General features: G+C 37.0%; 1 protein-coding gene across 1 annotated transcript in view; it reads right to left on the bottom strand.

The window, feature by feature from the left end:
* Positions 1-18213: 18213 nt before the first annotated feature.
* Positions 18214-22706, bottom strand: part of TUSC3 (tumor suppressor candidate 3) — a 109608-nt gene continuing 105115 nt past the window's right edge. The window contains exon 10 of the mRNA XM_054632960.2: positions 18214-18499. Coding sequence (XP_054488935.1) covers positions 18484-18499 — 16 coding nt within the window. The 3' untranslated portion in view covers positions 18214-18483. The remainder of the gene's footprint in view (positions 18500-22706) is intronic.

Below are 22706 nucleotides of genomic sequence, written 5' to 3' on the forward strand. Positions count from 1 at the left end.
CTCCCAAGTGCATTTTTCCTTCTTAATGGTATTTACCTATACAGAAACTGATACAGTATTGACTTTAAAGGCATCTTCCCCACTCTTTCTTCCTAGGATGAAAAGCTCAACTTTTAAGGAAGCTTCTTGAGTAGACCATCCTTGAAGGTAGAAAGTCCTTCTTCCTGCACATTTCTACCTTTTTTACTGGCCTCTAGCTGTCTCTCTGCACCTTGACCCTGATATTAAATCAAAATTACTAAATGTGTAATGCAATTCATCAGATCACTGACATGTTTTGTGTTTGCCATACAAGCATGACATTCAGTCATGACAGTGGTCTCGGACTAAGATGATTTTAGAAAAGATGTTTGGAAACTTTGACCTATAGACTATAAACTGCAAAACATTGGCACTGGTTTGGTTTGCTTTCCATTGTAAAGCCCTTGTGGTATCTCAGATGCTGTTAAATGATAGCACATCATCTCCTGGCTCTCTTATGTCTTAGGCCAGAGCATTTACTTTTCACATAAATAATATAAATAAAATTAAAATATAAATACCGACATATTTCATCATTGCTTTAACTTTGGAATTTTGCATACTGCACAGTTTATAGAAAAGCATAAAATATTTCCATTATATTTGACATCTTCTGTGTGTGCCCATACCCAGACACCAGCTCTTCCTATTTAATCTAAAAAAAAAAACCTAAAGAATTTTAAAAATATAAAAAATTCTTACCTCTCTTTCCCTTAAAAATGAATGTGAGCTGTATTTCAATGTGTGTGAGAGAACAAAGATTTACTGTCCCCTCAAGGCATTTGGTAAGATAAGAAATAACCTTAAGGCAATATTGTGACTTTTGCAACTATTGCTGTTTTGGAGATGTAGGGTAACGAAGTCCATTCCTTCAGTTTTAGCTGCCAGAGGCAATCTGCCCACAGAGGACAGAGCTTATGCTTCACATTTCTTGTCTTTCATGGATAATGCTAGAAGTAAGAATTATTTGACACATTAAAGGAAATCTCATACAAATCTCAGTAGCCTCATAATTTGAAGCTTTTTTAATAGGCAAGAAATATTAATTTAATCACTTAAATATTGAGACATAAGGCTGTTTTCAAATTTGTTACATAAAGGAATATGCAATGTGCTCAAATTCCACCACACCAACTGGGTTATGGGGAAAATGAGGTGGACTCAGTAGTACCATGAGCTCTGCAGATGTAAAACTGCCATTAAAAAAAAGAGAAAGCCTTACCAAGTAGCTAACCTTTGGGAAAAGTATAAAAAATTACTGTCTTACTAGGGAAGTATTTCAAGGTTAGATCCCCCAGCACTCTCAAAGAAGGTTCTGCTGTAAGGCAATTATGAGCCTGGAACATGACCAATCCTACACTGCATAGCGTGTACATAGAAATGAAAATAGCTTGGAATAAAAATTTGGGTTAATCTTATTATATTTATCTCAAAGATGAAGAGTCAAATACTTTGAAATATAAGAACACATTAGGACTGAAATAAAAATCTGTAACTATAAAGTATAAAAGTTCTTTCTTATTCTGCTAGCAAATGCATTCCAATACATTAGCATTTTCAGCTGAACCCAAAATCATGAGGGAATTCACTGATAAGGATTATTCTCAGGGTTGAAAACATGGATTGAGATTGCACCTAGAACACAACATTAACCATTACAGGCTCCCTGGGCATACTATGTATTTCTGAGACCATGAGACACATTGAAAGTGAGGTGGCATTGAATTCCTTCTCTGCATCACTGTGACCCCTCTGTAGGGGGAAGCTGGCCCAATGTTTTCAGAGAATGTGTAATAAAAGAGCATAACTCTCTCTACAGGGCTTATTAGTCACTTGCCACCAGTTTCCTGCTTGACAAACACAACACTGTGTAGTTTGGGTGTATCCTGCTAATTACTTTTCTCTTTTACTCACTCTTCCAAGTTTTAAAATAATCCCAAATGAGATTAAGTAGTCAATAAGTTCCCAAATATTCACTGAAGCAGGAAATGTAATCTCATGGAATCCTGATTGCTCTAGAGACTTCTAAAACAGAGTGGATGCTGTGCACACCTGTTGAGACTCTAAAACATAAAGACAAGAGGGATTTGCTTGCGTCTCACTCATCTGGATTTGTTCCTTGTTTTTTATTGCTGGTGTACAAATGTGACAATAGCATGAATTATTTCTGCAGACACAGATAACCACTAGAATTTATATTCCAATAGATTCATATAATATTGCAGCCAAGGCACAAAGTTCTAGTATTAGTTATGTCACAGCTTAATGAATTTGACATACGGCAAACATCCTTTCAGGAACACCAAAAAAAATTATAAGTCTTAAAAATATTGGCTACCTTTTTTGTCATGATGAGAGGACCAACTGTGCTGCACTCTAAATTACTGGAAGCACTTGATTAGGCAATGATGATTTCAAATACTGAGTTTAAGGATTTTTTGGACAAGAACAGGGGTCCAGATTTGACTTAAGCTGTTGTCTGCTGGCTAAGTTTAGGTACAAAAAGAGGAAATGAGCTTATTTTACACTAAAATAGAATTTCAGCATAAAGACTGAGAAGGGATATTGTTCAGTTAGTGTCTCATGAGAAGCATAATCAAGAACTATGAGTCTCTGTACTCTTTCCAAAGGCACCTAACTTTGCATCATAGTTGTGTGCATATTTGCCCATATCTATATATGATTCAGGCATTGGGGTGACAGGTAGTCAGTCTGGAATAAATTGATTCACACAATCCCAATACAGTATTTTGCAACCCAGGACCACTAGGGATTAAAGAACAGAAGTCTGTGCATGTGGAACTTCTGAATACCTGCAGCAATGAGGGACTGGCTGCAGCTGTCTCCATTTCTGCAAGGAGTCTGTCTGTCTGTCTCCCTGTCTAATGCATTCCCAGGATTTAAACTGGGTTCCTGCTTCGGCAGCCTTCAACAAGTTCCAAGAGCAAGTACACCCACTTCTGATTTTATTCTACTGTTTTTATATCATCCATCTTTTAATCATCGTTTTCAACTGGAATTATTTCTACAGCTATCTCAAGAGTCCCCTTCCCTTCCCTTCCCTTCCCTTCCCTTCCCTTCCCTTCCCTTCCCTTCCCTTCCCTTCCCTTCCCTTCCCTTCCCTTCCCTTCCCTTCCCTTCCCTTCCCTTCCCTTCCCTTCCCTTCCCTTCCCTTCCCTTCCCTTCCCTTCCCTTCCCTTCCCTTCCCTTCCCTTCCCTTCCCTTCCCTTCCCTTCCCTTGATTTTCTCAATTTCACATAAATATAATGCAATGCATTTTGTTGACCTTAGAATACAACATAATAATATCTTAGTTTGTGCTAACAAAAAAGAAAGTCAAAACCATAATTGGATAAAAATTATCACACTGTCAGAATTTTGACATTTGGGGCACTATTTTCTGTCTGTTTGGTAATGCAAAGTGCTGCTTTCTGTTCACAGTAGTAAATTTAAAATTATCTCATTTGCTACTGCCTGTTTGAACTTTTCATTTCTCACCTTTCATGTCAATCAGGGAATGTAGAAAGGGAAATAACTTCTCGGTGATTGGACACACATAGCTTTAATCATCTGTCAGCTCCTGTAAATCAGCAGAAAGAACAGTCAAAGACTTAGTTCAAAAACTATAACCAAAGTGTCTAAAGCTAGCCAGGTTTCTCTTATTGCTTGATTTAATAAAAAAAAAAAAAAAAAGGAAAAAAAAGATTAAAAGTGAAAGTACACTGGGTATCTAAAAATGAAATATGTAAGGGATCATTATAATGATCCTAGATGTAAGAGATTATCTCTAACCTAATGGTTAATTAGACTTTGGAGAACATAATGTGTGCAGAAATCTGATTAAATGGAGACTATAAGAAATTATTTCCTGTACCTAGGGTTTTTGAATGTAGATACCATCAGCTCCATAAGCTGGATTCTCACACCAGATACCCTCTCTGAGGCCACCTGAGACCACCCATTTCCATCTTCCTACCACCAGTCTAGCATAAGAATTAAGAAAAACATCTTGACAGAGATTAAACAGAAAGTGTTTGAGATAGGTGAGGCTTTCTGGGTACTCACTACTGTTAACTCCATAAATGCATCTCTCTTTAAAACATGGTCAGGAAACCAGATGAGGGCCTGCTCACCTGCCACACCTTGCTGCTGACATTTCCTGGCTGCTCTTGGATTTTGCCATCTTGCTTGCTCCATCCTGCCTGCAGAGCTCAGCCAGTGCTGGTGACAAGCACCAGGGTGAGTCAGGGGAGCAGTTTTTCTCTGTTGCCAAGCTATTGACAGCAGTAGCTTATTTTATTTTGGCAGTTCCTTCTCTACTCAAGGCCTTTTTTCTTCTCTTGTTTATGCAACATTTACTTCCTTTTCAGATTCTATAAATATTTGCTCATATTATTGTTTGCATCGATTTTGTGCCAAGTGCTTACAAAGTCAGATTTGTTGCCTCTTTTTAGTGTGTAAAATATCAGTGTCATTGTTAAAGGAATTCAAATAATTTTCCTAAGGGACCTATGATTTTTAAAAAGTTTTTCATGCTAGGAAATGAATTTCAAGTCAAAAGGCAATTAAATGAATCCTGACAATGTAATTAAACATTTTTCTTTGATGGGCAAATCCCAAGGAATTTGATGAGAAGGAAATAAAGGTAGTTATGAATTGCAGCTCCATTCTCTTTACAGAATAAAAAGAATGCAAATTAAGAGGCAGATGCAGTCAGGAGCAAAACATCTCACAACATCATCAGAAGAGAAATTTATCTTTATTCTTCAAGTACATTCATAGCTTTTCCCCCATTGCTTTACTGTCCCTCCATGGATCAGTGGAAACATTAGAACTGATTTCTCCTCTTGAGGCATTGACAGATGCAATTCTGATAACATCAGTGATTGACAAAACACAAAAATTGTGGAGTTATGGTAAAGAAAGGGCCAAATGCTCTTTTGTGAGTAAATTCCCAAGGTCCCTTACAAGTGATGCATGTAGACATTGTCTGTAAGCAAGCACAGAGACATTCAGAACCTGGCAGAGTTTAATAAGACAATGTAATGATTTCATGGGATGCAGACAAAGCAAAGCAGATGCAGTTTGTTCAGTCAGAATATTTACATGCTTAGAAAATAAACATCTGCAAAGTTTGTATTTACCTAAAAAGGTTCAAAGGGTGAAATGACTGGCAGAATGTAGTTGAGGCTCATTGTATTTTTATCTTTTCAGAGCAATCAGGAGGGCAAATTCCAGATCCCTGGAAGTTTATTGCAAACACCTAGTTATAAATATTTTCAAATACATCAAAATTTGCTCACACACCTCATGTACTGATTTTTGTGGCACTCTGAGGAAAAAGGTAGAACATTGCATCTGTTTCCCCAGCAGCTGCATGCACTTAGACACTGCATATCAACAATCCTGACTGAGTGCAACCACAATAGTAACAGGTAAAAATAAATGTGAAACAAACCATTTTGTGTGGGGGAGGAAATCTGTAGTCAATGATGTTTCATTGTATTATTTGGGAAACAACACTTATCAAGGCAAAGTAGAGAAGTTGGTGCTGTGCAAACAGTGATCAGAGGGGGAAAGGTCTAAAGGCAACAGAGTTCTACCACATCAATCTCTACCAAACAATTATGCAGATTATTACTTTACAAACATATTGATAAGACAACAAACACATACGCTATTCCACATGCTATCAGCATGTGAAGAGATTTTTATAATCAGATTTTATGAACCTTTAAACTCTTCAAAATTCTTTATGAAATGATCAGCAATTTCCCTCAAAGTTAACACAGAGAATGGAAGATGGAAGATTATTCCCAACAGTAATATACATTTTATAAATGTGTAGCTTAACTAAGCAGAAAAAGTTATCAACAACCATTTAAGGAAACATTAAAAACACATAAATAATCAAAATCTATTTACAATTTACACTTAATTTCCTTGAAATATGTTCATAAACTGTAATTCTGTCTAGCAGTCATATTTTGCAACTGTGATGTTTTCCATAAAATATTTATGTGTAATTGCAACTGGTGGATAATTTTATCAATCATTACAGCTTATTAGACACAGTTCAATGACACTTCCACTGAATTCTGTAGATTTGATACAATTCTAAGATATTGATTAGACTCCAGCAGTTAATGACAATTAATATGGAGGGGGTTCCATTTTATTGATTTATTTTAACTTGTTTATTTTATTTCACTTCATTTCACTTTGTTGTCTTTTCAATTCTCTTATTCTATTCTATTATTCTATTCTATTCTATCTATTCTATCTGTTTTACTCTATTATATTTTCTGCTTTATTTTATTGATTGAACTGATCAATAGTTCCAAGTAGGCTCAGATTTTGGCATCTAAAACCTATTTTCCTTGGCCATATTACATCTTACCAGTTAAATGGGCAAACCACAACTGTGGCTTGCACATTTCTCTAGGATATGTGCTGCTAATTTTCACTTATTTTCTTGATGTTCACAGAAAGAGCTAAAATCTTTCATTCCTTTAAACAACTTCAGGGCCTACCTTTCCTCAAGAATCAACAAATTTTGTAGGATTCAATACAGGAAATGCAGCAAGGTTTTTAGTATTATTTAATTGTTTATTTCATTAAGATGAAATGTTTGGAGTTTAGTGAGCTGCTCCATAGAGAATTTACTATGCTTTCTGAGAGCAAGCTCCCCCATTCTGAGTAGACCCACTTGGAGTTGTCTCCAGAGGCAGAAAACACTTCAGGTAAGAAAGGGAGAGATGGGGGAAGACATGGTCACTCCTCCAGAAGCCCTCCAGAGGAGATGTGACAGTGGTGTGCAAAAAAGGGTGTGCTCCAGGTACCCTCAGTGGTGATGTGCCCCCTCTTTCCCTGATATCCCCATGTTTCAGCTGGGCCTGGTGGGGTGGCTGCTCTTTGATCCCTGAGATGGGTCCAGATAATGGTGTCTATGCCTGGTGCAGGCCAGGAAGCACTGATGGGGAAAGGGAGTGGATGCCTAGTGGAGTGGCTATCCAGATTTGTGCTAAATCTCTGCAGGGGCTCATCAAGGGCTTTGACAGGAGTTAGAGGATATCCACCTGTGTGGTTCTGCCAAGAGCAATACAACTACAGGATGTCACTGACAGCTTCACACCTCTCAGAAAAATGAACTTGCATTATTTTTCTTTATTTATAATTTTATTTTTATTCTCACAAGTTTTTAATTTCATTGCAATTAGAAAAAAGATGCAGGGGTTTAACATTTGGAGCTGCAAGTAATGTTCTTTAAAGTTGGCAGCATTTTCTCTTAATCATTTTCCCTATTAGCATAAAGGGAAAAGAAGGAAATGGATTCAGGCACAGTACTGCTCAATAGTGTAACTACATCTCTCATCCTGGCAGCTTGCACCAGTACAACATACTTCATGAACAGTTACTTTGATGGACTGTACCCCTGTGACATTGGACAAGAGTAGTAATGGCAGGCAGTAAGTCCATCAAAAGGATTCACACTGAAAACGCTGCAGACCTTGTGAGAGGGTAACCTATGTGTGACGGCATGGCCATTAATTTTCTCCTTTGTAATTTTTTTCCTCTTCGTTAGCAGATTAGTCTTAATTAAACACTAGCTGTTAGATCAAAGGCAGCTAGATCAAAGAAGGAAAAAGCCCAATACATTTATGCTAAAGTACTTGGCATGATACTTTCTGAAAAAGCGTGTGAAAAGTGTTATCTGACCATACACTTGTAGCCAGAGCCTGAGAAATAGGAGCCTCGTCTTTGTAGCTGGAGTCCTGCAGATTATCTGTTTGGTTGTTTTTCAAGTCATACAAACATCCCTTCCAGGACTGTCTCAGATAAAGGTATCCACTTATTGACAACCAACCTGGAAGTAGTGCCCGGCTTCAACAATAAATACAAAATAATCTTGGCCACACTACAAATAAGCATTACTAGTTTAGGAAGCAAGTGAATTTGAAGATGATTTTGTGGAAATCTGCTCAAAGTTTTAAGAAGGATTTGACAAGAGAAGCAATTTTCCTTTGAGCTTGTATTCAGCTTTGAATCTCACTAGAACAGAGTTTTCAATTCACAGGCAGTCACTCACTGCACACCCGAGCTTTAAAATTTAATGAATGCATCCTTTGCAGGAGATTCTGGCAATAGCTCAGATTTATTAGTAAGTGCAATGATGTCAATCAAAAAGGGAAAAAAGAAGTGCAAGCAGTATCTTCCATTATTATGTTCATATTGATAGTTTCAAAACTTCTGTGTTTTGAATTCTGGAACTGTTCTCTACTTTGAACAAAATATAACCATAAAAAAAAGAAGCATATTAATTAATATAATATAATTAGTATAATTAGGAAGATAATAGATCTAACTATACAATAGTATATTAATGAATATACGTATTTTAGGGAAAGTACTTTCAAATTAAAATAGCCACTGCTAATTTTAATTTAGCTACTCTAAAAGGTAGCCACACTCACACATGTAACGAGCTCAGCTTTTGTTAGGGTTACAGTGAACACCTATACTTGCACTGCCAGGGTTTACAAACATGCTGGGGCAAGGGGTAACCTCATGAATGAAGTACAGCTGAAGGAAATGGGCTCAGCTGCTGGGAATAGAAGAGCAGGAGGAGGCACCCAAAGCTTTGCAGAGAGCAAGGAAGCCTAAGAGAGGTGGGTGGTATGGATTCTGTGAGCAATAGTGCTGGGTGACAGAAGCTGTCCTCACTGTTGGACAGGTTCTTCTGGAGAGCAGAGGCTGTCCCAGGCACAGCTGAGGGGCTTCAGCCCAGTGGTGGGATGGCACTGGTACATTGCTTTCTGAAAATTGTTGGTAGATGAACATTCATGTAAATGTTTGTTATAACTTTATCAAAGCGCTCCTTTGCATATCCTGTTGACTCAGACTTTTTTGTGTTACGCTGGGAACCAAAAAGACAAAGAACAAGTCTCCTTGTCACAATTGCTGTATGGGATATGTGAAGCCATTTCAAATGCTGCATCTATCTGAGATTCCTGATTTTCTTGATCAGAGACAGCTGAAATTGAGTTGTTTCTATACTCTCCTTGAAGTTAGGATGACAAAGGCCATGCAGTTTTTAAAGGCAGAGTTTTACGAAGGTACTCTATGTGGAGCTGTGATGAAAATGGACCAACACATGAGCCATTTAACCAAGAGTTATCTTTCTCACTGTATCCTTGCTCAATGGATGATTTTCTTAGACCCCACAAAATTATCTGTGTTCTCCTTGTACAGGATGAGCTCTAACATATCTGGGATTTAGGTATGCATCTTCTCCCTTCTGCTTCTTAAGAGTGCCTTGAATGTCAGTCTGTGCTGTAGGTACTTGGCTGCCTTTGCCTCTCCTCAGCCTGCTGCCTGACGCTGTGCCAGCACAGGAGGTGCAGCACCCTTGGAGAGTGAGCCACATCCTTCATTCATGGCCTTGTGTCTGGCTGGGGGCAAAGCAGCCTGTGCCTTCCATCACAACACCTGAGACATGCAACTACACCCAGCTGGAGGGGAAAATCAGTATAGAGATGCATTGCGGTTTTTCTATTTTTGTTTTGATCTGCTGCATTTGTTTGCATTCCAGTTACCTTTACCATCTTCTGGAGTTCACATCTGCTTGCAAATACTGGAAATTCATAACTTATGTTTATAATTGGAAATTTTCCATGTTTTTATATTTCATGTTCCCGGATCTCTGTTCCTATTATAGTCCTGTGTTGAAACTAGAAACTGCAATGGAAAGTATAGGAGATGTAACTTGTAAATACAAAGTTGCTTTCTATTATGAGACTTGTAAGCTTGATTTAATTTTTTTATCAGAAGCACTAAATACTCTTGTTCTTGCCATGACACTTTTTATCAGGACTTTGAAGATGATACTGATAATTAGCACAAATGTGCGCCTGCTGGTAGCATGCATGAAGAACTCAGCCCAGCAGTCTCCTAAACTAAGCAAATTGGAAACCAATCAATTATTCCTAAGTAGGAAGACAACTACTTTACATAAGAAAAGCTTAATGTAAAATGTAATTGTTGCTTTTATAAGCCAGGATTATTCATTATTTTGTATCTCATAAAGCTGTAATCCTAATTACATAGAAGGCTGCATGTCAGATCCACAAGCCAAATTACTCCTTCGGTTGTTCTGATAAACTCAAATCACACACAGCATCCTCTCTGTAGAGAATTTCTGCTGAATGAGCTCCTCCCAGACATTTCCTATCATCAGTACTATGTAAAAACTTAATTTTATGTTCTGCCTTGTAAAAATAGTGCAGTTGGGTTCTTTGTGCATATTTTAGTACTGAGAACTGAATGCCAGGAGTTCCTTACATCATACATACACACACACAGAACAGTTCTCTTGTTTATTTATGTTATTTAGGAGTAGACTTATCAGGTACTTACCTGAATACCTGATACTGTTGACTGCAACTAACCTGTAAAGTTTAAATAAAGGATTTATTTAAACTGAATTCAGAATATCTGAATGCAAGTAATATTTATGGGGAGAATGAAACCTAATTCCATTATTTCTTCATAATGCAAACATTGGTTTGGGAAGTATGGCAAGTAGATTCCAGGAAACTTGTTATTTAATTGCAGCTAGCATGTGATAATTGAGAGCTGGTGTGTATTAAGAGTACATTTTGTATCTGTAATTTACTGCTAAATCCACTGACATAACAATATTATAAATCTAAATATTGAGCAGTACTCTTGCTTTTAGACTTCTGACATTCCTGGGAGTACTGCTGCTTGCTTTGCCCCACCTGGAAATTGAGCTGAAAGCTAGTCTGTTTCAAGCCATTTTGTTATACATCTTCATTTATCTCTATTATCTTGCCCAGTTTTTTGTCTTTATTAATGCATGACACACTAGAGCACCTTTCAGTGTTGATTTATATTAGTGTCACAAAAATTGCAGCCAGCAAAAAGGAAATTCCTTTCCTCAGGAGGATGATAAATATCTACTTAAGCCTGTAATGACATTAAATGTTAATGTTTTCCTGAAATGAATCAGACAGAAGAGGTGTTTAAAGGAAGTGTGACCCAGAAAGCACAAGCAAGTGAAAACAAAGTCTCTTAATGCACTTCTTAAGGTATCTCTCAATGTGAATGACACTTGAAAGTACCAAGCCACTTCAGAAAGAAAAGTGATAATGCTTGTGCACTACTAGCAGTAGAGAGTCTCTTGAAGGAACAGGAAATTTGGAGGGCTTTTTAATGTACCTAAGATTTAGCAAGAAAGAAAGGCTGAAAGAAAGATCATTAGATTAGGGGATTTTAAGGGCAGAGAGGTTTATTATGGGATAGTGGACTCCTTGGCTTATTGTGCTATGCCTTGTAATACTATGAACTTCTTTGAAGAGCTCATAGTGATCAAAATGGGTTTTTTCAGTTTCTCGTGAAACTAAATTTTATAATAAACAGAGTCTCTAGAGGCATTCAAAATGTCCCTGAATACATAGTAAAAAAGGTGTAGGGTACTTGTAGGAATATTATATTCACATTTCTCCTAGCAGGAGTCTCTGTGGGGACAGAGCTCTTAGGACCTTATGATATTTTGATATTTAGCTACGTAGCCATTTAAGACTAATTTTCTTGACCCTCTTAAGAATTGCCTCACCTGGCAACAGTTCAAAGCATGAAAAAACCCTGTTTCCAGATCTGTGGGGGCTAGATTTTTTATTGTTACATGTCTGCCTTAATTATACATTATAGTGGCTATTTTCACTGTCATAATGCACTGGCATGAATGCTTTCACTATTTTGATTCTGTGAACTAAAATGCAGTCTTCAGATTTTCTGTAATGTGTGTGCCTGTGGTTTAGACACTGTTTTACCTTTTTTTTTTTTTTTTTTTTTTTTTTTTTTTTTTGTGAAACCAGTCTGGGGAAGAAGCTACAGGCCCAGCAGGAAATCTTCCTTTAAGGAAATTCCAGTAAGATAGCTCTTGTGGGAGGGCTGGGCTAATGTTTTGACAGATGGGATTACAGAAGGGATATAGGATGAAGTTGTACCATTACTATCAGTAATGTCTTAACTTGAGGCATTTAAAATGCTCATTAAAATTCCCGAAGTTATAAAAATTTTTAAATAACTGAGCTGTGAGGGTAAGCTTGAAATGAACCTCCAGTGGCTTCAGGACAGAGGCAGCATTATAAAGCAATGAACTGTGACTATGTCCTGCTCTTCCTGAATGAGAAGTGCTGGAGAAATGCTTACTCTGCTCTTCCTACATATTCTCTGTATTTGAGTTTTTGTTGCATTGTATGTTAATTGGACATTTTAGTTGCAAGTAATTGCATGTCTGCATGAAAAATACTGTTTGAAAACTTTTATTTTTGCCAAGCTGTATCTGTTATTTTGTTGTGCTTTAAGCCTGTCCTCTAGAAACAAATGGACTGGTAACTGCAGGAAGGTCTCTGGACTGACATCTCTGTACAGCAGAGGCTGATTTTTAGCTTTGTTTCCTCTTGGAGTTTTACAATATGCAAGCTGTGGTAAGGAAAGATCATCCTGCTTCAAAGTGCAGGGGAATTGGGCCAGCCCAGACCTCTTCTGAGAGCATCCCCTTAGAAGGAGACCAGCAGGGAAGCTGGTAAGGAAAAGAGGTTGCTTGGGTCAGGCAGTCATGGGATATGTGTGTAGGAGGAGAGGGAGCTTTGGCCTGGGGCTGGCCCCCTCTGAGTTAGTGGAATTCTCTGAGAAGTCACAGAACAACCCAGTTGAGCTTAGAAGTGGTGAGATAAAGATTCAAAAGCCTGGAGAAAACAGGGCATCTGAACAGCAATTATCTGATGAGGATTTTGAGTGCTATAATAGTTGGGCCATCCACCCGCCTTGGCTTTATCCGAGATGGAGGTGGAGGAAAGAGTTATTTAAACACAGCTGAGGAGAGTGAGAAATTCTAGAAAAGGAAGGGATAAAGGTTGTTCAGCACCAGGTATGATTATTCCTAGTTTCAAATGCCTTGACTAGTGAAAGACTTTTTATTGGCACAGATAGATGGCCACATCCTAAGTCAGAATTGAGATTTATTAGATGTGCTGATGGTAGATAGCCCTCTTGAGGGCAAAAACTGGCTGCAACCTTCTTCTAATACTAACAATAACTTCCACTAGCTTTGACCAATGAAAATATTTTCAGATAAATAAATTTATTTATTTAGCTAAATAATTAGATAAAGAATTTAAAACTAAATATTTTCATTAGCAATTGAATAATTTAGCAGAATGTTAACCTTCATTCTGCTAAATGACTCCATTTCTAATGAAATTACATACTATTACAAAACAGGACTCAATCAGCTTCTTAAACACAATGTAAAGCTTCCTGTTCTTTATTCTTAAAACCAAAGAATGAAACTCCTGCACCAAGTGCTACTGGAGGGGAAACAAATACTTATGGTAGAGCATGCTCTACAGCCTAGATAAACTCTTATTTTGCACTGTTTTTGCCTGAAGCACTGCTTGGTAATGACTTACCTTCGGGCTTTTTTTCTCTCTAGAGTAAGACTCCTGGAGCAAAAATGTAACTATTAGAAGATAAAACAAAGCTTTCCAACTTTGGAACTTCTAAGGCTTCTTCATTACTCTGTATACTTGTGATGCATTTTTAAAATGCAAGGCAGAAAGGCTAAATACAAACCAGAAAAATATTCCCTATTTCATTCAAGTACTTCTAGAGGGACCAGCACTGACTAATGTTATGAAAGCTACTAATCTGAAAATATACAGACCTGTGTTAATGCAGAGTAAAACATCCCTGGAAAATACAGATCGATGCTTCTTTGGGCATCATACATTTATTGTGTTGCAAAAAGAAATAAATTTGGGGTTGCTTATTCATGTCGTCTATCTGGTGCATAGTGGTATAGCTAACTGGGGTAAATGGAGGACATCGAATTTACATTTTTAGCATAGGTAACATAAAATTAAAAACAACTCCATAAAATTCTGTTCCTCTGTCTCCATATGACAATGTCAAAGAAACTTAAGACTTGAGTTGCTTGACCTATCTTTATGGATGATGGGGATTCAGTTTGCCACATGACAGACAACAAGCTCTGAAACTGTATAGCTCTTAGTGTGTGTAGCATGTATCCATAGTTCAGAGAAAAACACAGGATTCCTGTTCATACATGGACTGAGCATAGGGGAATGTCTGCTCTTGGATTTGAGACTTCCAACAGGAAGTCTTTTCATTAAGGACTCCTAATGAGGCATTCTTTTGTATGTGTGTGTGTGTGCATCGGGAAATGAAAGATATGGGAGTCAAAATTCTCTAGGACAGAAATATAGGTGAGTAAAAAACCTCAGTAAGAGTAAAAAATCTTCAGCTAACACTAGAGAATACATCTATATTACATTTTTCTCTTGAATGTAGTTATTCAGTACTACCAAACATAGACAGCAAGACAATACTCAATTGTTCATGTGTTACAAAGAATTGGAAAAATAACTCCCAGAGTTTCTAACTTGCTCAAAAAGGATAGCTTAAATTATTTAACAATGAGGTCCTGAATTCGTGTGTGACTCTGCCTGATGAGAAACCTGCAATCATGTGGAGGTCATTTCTAGGTCCTTAACAGGACACTGAACCTTGTTAATGCCACTTAACATCACTGTGGAGAGAGATTTATTTGGGTTTTCTGAAGAGTATCTGGAGTTAAATTTAATTGAAAAAAGTATAGTGATTTTTTAAATTTTTTTTTTACATTTTCTTTTGCAGGGTTTTGCTTCTATGAATCTCTTATACTTTCATCCTCAAGTAGGGATTTCTTTTATTAAAGGTTTTTAGGTGTCCACTCCTGCAAACATGAACTAGTGAAAAGTGTCTTTAGGTTTTTTAGTACCATACTCCTGCTTATTTAGAATCTGAGCTCTTTTAAGAGACACTGCTTGCTTATCTCCACTTGTATCTTGAACTGCTCAGTCTTTGGAATGTGTGGATCAGAACTACATACAGAACTCAACAGGAATCCACAAAGATTTTGTGTAGTTGTAATGTTGTCCCCTCTTGTTACCCAAACCCCTCTACTGATGACACAAAACATCTCCTCTTTGGCTGTCAGCGCACACTGACAACTCTGCTAAAATTCATTCACTTATCTTTTTCCTGAGTGTTAGCTGAACAAGGTATTTATTTTTCTCTAGATGTATTCCCAAGTTTTTACCCATCAAAACACCCCAGTCTTACCCATCAAAGTTTTGGTGGACTTTTCTCCCTCAGCACAGTACTGTGAGCTTATCTGTAACACAGGTTGCACTGCCCATGCATTTTCTACACATCACTGATGAAGATGTATTCCAGTGGTCCCAGCACTAGTTTTCAGGAAGGATGTATTTCTGACTTTAGTGCCCATTAAGCCCTATCCTTCTCTTGGTGTCTTAATTGGGTTTTCAAGAAAGACATCTCTTCCAATTCTATATTAGGTTCTTTAATAAATCCTTACCAAGGGATTTTTATCCTTGTGCTTTTCAGACACTATTTTAGCCATCTACAAGCTTTGTGAACCTAAATTCTCCTTTATACAAGTCCTACACCTTTTTCAGATGACTATGTTTATCCTTGCTCTCAGTAACCTTATTCTTTATTGCCAGCTAGACCATCCCATCAGGACTGGAAATTGTTCACTGGTCTGTAGCTTAGCTTTCCCTCTAGACTCTCCTTTTTGTAGGTGACAGCTGTGCTGGCCATCTCTCAGGCCTCTGACACAGAGGCAATCTGTAAGGATAGGTAAAGGCACCTTGCTCAGCAGTTCTGCAATCTCATATTTGATTTCTTTCAGAGCTCTTTGATAAATGCCATTTGGTCCCAAGATCTTACCAGCACCTAGCTTATCTATTTAAAACAATCATACATAGTGTGCCAGACCATGTTCACCTAAATCTTCTGGCCTAGCTGCTGCAGAGAATTTGGCTTCTCTGTCACAGTCCTTATCAATGTGTGCTCCTTCTTACACCTTTGTCATCAACTCTGACTAGTTCCCTGCCTTGGGTGTATTTTAAGAAGCCTGTGCTACCATGATGAGCATCATTTTCAGATGATTTTTTTTGAACCTGTTGTTTTTTACACCTGACCTGTGTGCCGCTGTGTTTTTTATTTCTTTTAATTGTGGCACATATTTTATCTGTGCTTCTAATGAAATATTAAACAGCCACCAGGCTGTTTGTAGGTGTCTCACTTTTTGCTTATTGTTTGTTGTTGTTTGAGGGGGGGTAGGTTTGTTTGCATTATTAGCTGCCTTTATTTCTAATATACTCCAAATTATTTCAGATTTCACTTTGTCCTGTTTTACAACATGTACCATACTGCACTGTGTACATACTGTACTGTACTGTGGTTCTTGTTACAGAGTAGCTATCCCATTAATAACTCTTACATAGTATGTTAGCACCCATGCATTACTCAAGCTGCTGCTTTTGATTTGAATATTATGTGAGATCTATTAGCTGTTCCAGCAGGCAGTCATGTGTCACTGGAATGCTTTACCTCATCATAAGCTGAAATATTTAGTCTCATTAGCACAAGGTCTTAAGATCTCTCACTATTACTTCCTGTCTGAAACTTGCAGTTTTTCTTCTTTCACTTTCTAGTCACTTGTCATCTTGATCAAGCAGCACAATTCTAATTCTTTTTTTAGAATACAACTTCCAACCATGGAGACTTACTGCTCTGCTTCTTGTTTTTTCTGTAAGATGTCTGTGCTGTCACACTCTATGTCATCTTTCTCATACAGCCCCACTCTGTCACCTGCAGATCTAGCTGTGCCATCCTTAAGTCATTAGCCTGATAACTGTCCTAGTGATTTATTTATTATCCTACCAGGGCTTTGAATGCTTGTTATACCAGGGCTGTTGTTGAATACCATACAACTTAATTTTTCCATCCCTTTCTCAAGCCTCTACCACTGACATAAAGGTCTTGCAAATCCTGTCCTGGCTTCCTTGCACTGGCATATGCCACTCAACTGGAATCATGGGCAAGCTGATCTGTCTTCCTGAATAACAGCTGAAGCATCTCTGAAAAGGCTGCAACCCCCTTCACAGTCCATATCAGTCAGTGAACCAGGTGTTTTGAGTTTGTTTTTACTCAGCTTATAATTTAAATATTGTTCTACAACCTTCTAGTTTTTTCACTAGGGTAACAAGTAGGTCTTGCTCTGGTTTTGTGTAAGATATAAGCTGTCTTTCCTCTTTTTTTTTTCTTGTCCAAAAATGTTTCCCAGTTCTTAACATACCAGTATTTCTGGAGAAGAAATAGTAATTACATAAGATGAAATGAGTTTTGTAAAGTCTAGTCAATCTTCTCCTCATATTTAGATGCATTTTTATATTATGAATGAAGAAATTCCTAATGCTACTGACAGAGAATTGGTACTTGAAAAAGTTCCAGTTGGAAAACTGCCAGTAGGGAGGAAAAGAAGTAGGACTGAGGTAAAGTATCTTGTGATGGTTGTTGTTTCCTGAGCCACTGAGAATATACTATGTAGGTGTATACAAGGATTTATGAGTAATTCACATAATATGTGAACTGCTAAAAAATGGCATTTGAATGGCATTACTAATTCCTGTACAGGCTTTTCACAGAGCTCAGTGGACACACAAAACTGGCTACTTCTGTAAGCCCAGTTCCAGTAGACTCACCTGTACTGTGTTACAAGCATCATTGAGTAATACCTTCCTCCTGTTGCTGCTTCAGAAAATAAGCATGTTTTAGGTTATAAAATATTGTTGCTCCCCACCCTCCCATTTTGTCACCACAGACTCAGCTTAAAAGGATCTGAGTTCTGACTGCTGTAACACAATGAATTCCATTATGAATTTCATCCTTTGGAATAAGAGAAAGATGAACTTGTATGTATTCAACACACTGCTGAGTCAGGAAAAGAAATACAGGATGAAAATGTGTAGAATAGAATTTTATGTTAATGGCTCAGCATGTCAGAGTTGATCAGAGACTCTATACAAATACTCTGTTACAAAGCAAAGTGAGGGTAAGGTGTAGTCATTAAATAATAGTTTCCACCAGGGTGTATCTCTTAATTGTAGCTAAAGCACTGATGTTATTTTGTTCAGTTCAAAAACACATCTCAAAACAAACTTCGGGTGAAAAATCTCAGCAATACCCTTTGGATCCATGTAGTACAGTTAATAAGGAAGACTTAAACAGAAGCCCATTATACTGAAATTTATTTAAATTCTTGAGCACACTATATTCATAGCATTTTAGCACTTCCCAATGAGATATTTACTATATGTTTCTATAAATTATGCATTCATTGCATAAAACTGCATTCATTTCTCTATCACGATACTATATAAATTATCACAAAAACAGATGAACCAACAAAAGATTCTTGAATACATGTAACATTGGTGAGCTGAAAATAGCAGTTGTAGCTTATCTTCACGGTAAGCAGCTCTAAGTGAATCCCACTTGAATTCATTTAATTAAGAAGCTGAAAAGAAAGAAAACATGATTAAATGCTGAAAAATGCATATAAAACATAGTACCAAAATAATTTGAAAAGAATAATAAATAAGGACTTCAAAACATTAATTTGAAAAGTCATTTGACATTTGTGTAATAATCTCTTAAGTTTTTATATTCCATTTAGTAATTACTAAGCAAGCATGAAAGTTATCAAATAAAACATAAGTGATTGAAACTTAAATTTGCCTATTTAAAAAAATTAAAAAGAAAAACGCTCTTCAAACATCTGTTCTCTTTAATCAAGTTCTGCATCTGTTCTTATTACTTGAAGTGAGAAATCTCTCTCAGGGGATGTTTCAGGTTTATTTCAAACCATCTTCTTTTACTGCTGAAGTGGCCCCAGAGTTGGGAGAGTATAGAGCAATTGGCAAGGCTCTGTAGGGTTGCAGATTCTTAAATTCTTAATATTTAATAAATTAAGATGTTTCCAATGACATTGCTGTTTCTTTACATCTGGAAGGAAACTTTTTATTTTTAAAATGTAGAATATATTGTGTGTCACACCTTTCTAAGTACTTTACCAAATCCCATAGACTGGGAAGTGGGAACCCAGAGAGACAGAGACTTGTGCAAGACTATGGACTAACTGTACAAACACACAAGCTAGGAACTGCTAAATGAAAGTACTGCCTCTAGCTTTGCCTGGTAGGTCTTTCAACTCCTAGATATGCAGTGTGCACTAGCCTACATGCTGTAGTAATTTCACCAGTTTTTCCATTCATGGCAATAATTAATCATTACAAAACATAAATACAAGTGCCACAAGCTTAAAAGACTGTATCAGTATAAAGATGTTCACTGCTGCAAAAAGCTGACAAGCTCATTAGGCAAGACATACAAAGCAAGGCAAAACAGACAGCGACTGTCTGGTGCTGGGGGTGAAGGGATTAACGATGGGAAAAGCCAGCAAGGACTACTGCATGGAGAGAATTGCAGAGGGCTGAAGGGGGAAGTAAGGGAATGCTGAGCACATGTGACTGAAAACATAACCCAGGTCTAGAACAGATGTGTAAGGCCATGTACAGGAAAGGATCTGAGAGGAGAAGAGAGAGGACTAATAGTAGTGAAAAAGTTTGGAGAGAAGAGAGGGAAGGGCTGAAGGTTTCTTAAGCCTAGCATTGATAGGCTTAAGAGCTGTAAAAGACTCAATCAGTAACAGCAAAGAAATACAAATACAGCAGTTGGATCAACATGCTTCTACCACAGCTATTGATCCTTACTTTCTGTCTATAAGGGAACTGCACCTTTAGCAGCTAAGAGACACGATACAGAATATAGACAAAAGAAACACTGAAAGATCTAAAACAAGTGTAGGCAGAAAGCTGAAACACATCAATTTCCATCTGAGTATGAGGACAAACTTTCTTATTTCAAGGGTGAGAGAGCAGTGGAACAGGCTATCCAGAGAGGTTGTGGAGGCTCTTCCTGTCAAAAAACCTGCCTGGAAGTGATCTTGTTCAAACTGCTATAAGTGAACCTACTTTAGAAGAGTGATTCATCTCTAGGAGTCACTTCAACCCCAGCTATTCTTTGACTCTATGGAAGATACAAAAAGCCAAAACCCCATGAAAAAACCATAGAGTAGCCACAAAGGAGGAGATGGGGGGGAGGCAGTTTCTAAAAATCAAGAGTAACAAACTGGACAATATCTGTTGGGATAGATCTGCAGACAGACAGAAGAGAACACACTGCAAAAGAGGGTGCAGCAGAACAGCAAAGCCTGGACAAACTGTGCCCCTCAAGACATAAACTAGATGGGAATGGATAGAAATAGGTAAAAGTAAATGGCAGACTGTCAGACTTATAGGAAAGGCATACAAGCAAAAAGAGGCATTTTAAATAGTGATAATCACAGAAGCAAGGTCCTTCTGGGAGAAGAGCATCCAAACTGCCACAGTAAGTAACCTGCTACTGATGCAGACATCTAGCATTCAGATCTCCCATTTTTAAAGGATTAGAAAACAGCACTGATGTTGACACTTCACACAGAGAAGAATATGGAGGTTTGTGGCTTTTCATGAATTCAGCATGCTGTTATATGGTTTAGATGAATAGAGGGAGACTGTACTGTGTTGTCTTCCATTTTCACAGGCAGCTTTTTTCTTGAAAACATACTGTTTAGCCACATTAATAGTAGTAGTATAGAAAATACTAAATGTAAAAGCTTTGTTTTGACAACTGTATATTATATGTTTTCCTGTCTTTTAAAATAATCTTGATTTCTGCTGTTTTAAAGAAAGTAGGCAGTTTTGCTGGGCACTATAGATCAAATTTTGAATCCTGGTATTTATCAGAAGTAGGTTTGCCAATTCATAAACTTAAGGGTAATAAATTTAATTGTGCATGCAATATCTAAAAAGCTGCTAGTAGTATGCTCATGTTTATTAATAAATTTAATTTCATATGTCTGTAGATGCTATTTTTTCTAAGTATTAATATTTTTCCAGTATATTTCCAAGAAATAACTATTCTATTTCATTCACTTGCATTTAATTTCAATATTATATAGGATTTCTTTACTGAACTAATTTAATTACAACATGGGGTAGATGTGTATACAGTGAATGTGAGGATTTTTCAAGCTCTGGGGCATCTTACAATTTGTGTGTCCTGTTGCATTGACTGCCCTTCCCCAAGCAATAAATGAATACTTTATGTCTGACTTAACATTTATGGGTTTTTGATGAAAATAAGGCATCTCTTATTTATCATGCTTTGCACAGCTTAGTTCATTTTCTCTGCTAGCCAATAAAGAATATGTATTTTCTGTTCCATCAATACATAGTTTAGAAGGCTGATTATTTTTTATGGTTTAACTAAAAAAAGTTCACATTACTCTTATTACTCTGAAATATAATGGCTATGAAGGATAATTGGATAATGAAACATTCAACTGCAAGGCAGGTTCTAAAAAAATTCAAAATCTACTTAATGAAAAATTATGAAAACATAGAATATGTTCAAGTGTTTATTTCATTTAAATTGAGATTAAAACAACTAATGATAAAATGTAGGCTTGAAAGAACAATTTAAAGTGTTAAGAGTAATGAAACTGTGCTAGAAGTTTCATTCAGAAAATAAAGCAGAAAAAGCAATCTAGGGCAGTTAGGTTGCAGCCAAAGCTAAAAGAAAAAAGCAAGAAATGTTTTTAATAGCAGTAAAGCGTGGATGAAACTTTTCTCTGCATCCTCTTGAAGCAGTGTAACAAATATTTACATGCTTAAAATTCCCAATAATACAATACTGTGCTTATGTACTGATATCTTCTGTTCTTAGCATGCTCTCTCATTCTTTTTCATAATCTGTATGCTTTTTGGGTTGAAACTGCCTAAGGTGTGGTTTCCAGAGAGCCAAGCTCTTTCCTGACTTGCAAAGTCAACTTAGAGATCATGGTTTTGGCATATAGTGAAGAACAGTCTCTGTGTCACTCCCATGTGTATGAGATGACAGATGAAATTCTGTATTGTTATAATTACATTTTATTGCTCAGTCACTGAGTATATCTGATATTTAACATATCATTTATTCACTTTAAATAATAGGGTGAGAAGGCTTCCTAAAAACATTGTCCAAGATATATTAACACACTTGTTTTATCCAGAAAGAATTATAAAGAGAAAATGCTCAAGAGTATAAAATAAAATTATTACATAATCTTTCAATAGTTAATGATATCAATTAAAGTGAAAGTTTTAGCAAAATGAAAAATTTCATCTTGTTCTCATAAAAAGGTAGATTAATACAGCCATGAAAAATTCCTGCCATGGCAAAAATGGGTCTAGCAGAAAGATTTGCTGCATGTGAGCTCATCTATCATGATTGTATTTGCTTAGTGAGTAACCTTCATGATGACCCCCACTTTGAATCACCTTTCCCATTTCAATGCTATACTGTGTAAGAGTATTTTACCAGCATATTAAAGAAACAATTTTTGCCCAATCCTAGCCTTCAAGAAGAAAATCCTGTGAAAGAAAGAATCAAATCAGAATTGGGAATGTCTGAAGTGGATCGAAAAGTCTGTCGAAATTACTGTGCCTTCCTATATACATGCCCTCTAAAGAGCACCTTAAAAGACCCCATTAGAAAAACAAATAATGTTTTTTTCCAGTTTTTGACTGTGACTTTATGTTTATCCAGCTCTGTTTTGAGTTATCTTCGCTACCTGGAGGTCA

Source organism: Agelaius phoeniceus, chromosome 4 (assembly GCF_051311805.1).
Source record: "Agelaius phoeniceus isolate bAgePho1 chromosome 4, bAgePho1.hap1, whole genome shotgun sequence".
Classification (NCBI taxonomy): domain Eukaryota; kingdom Metazoa; phylum Chordata; class Aves; order Passeriformes; family Icteridae; genus Agelaius; species Agelaius phoeniceus.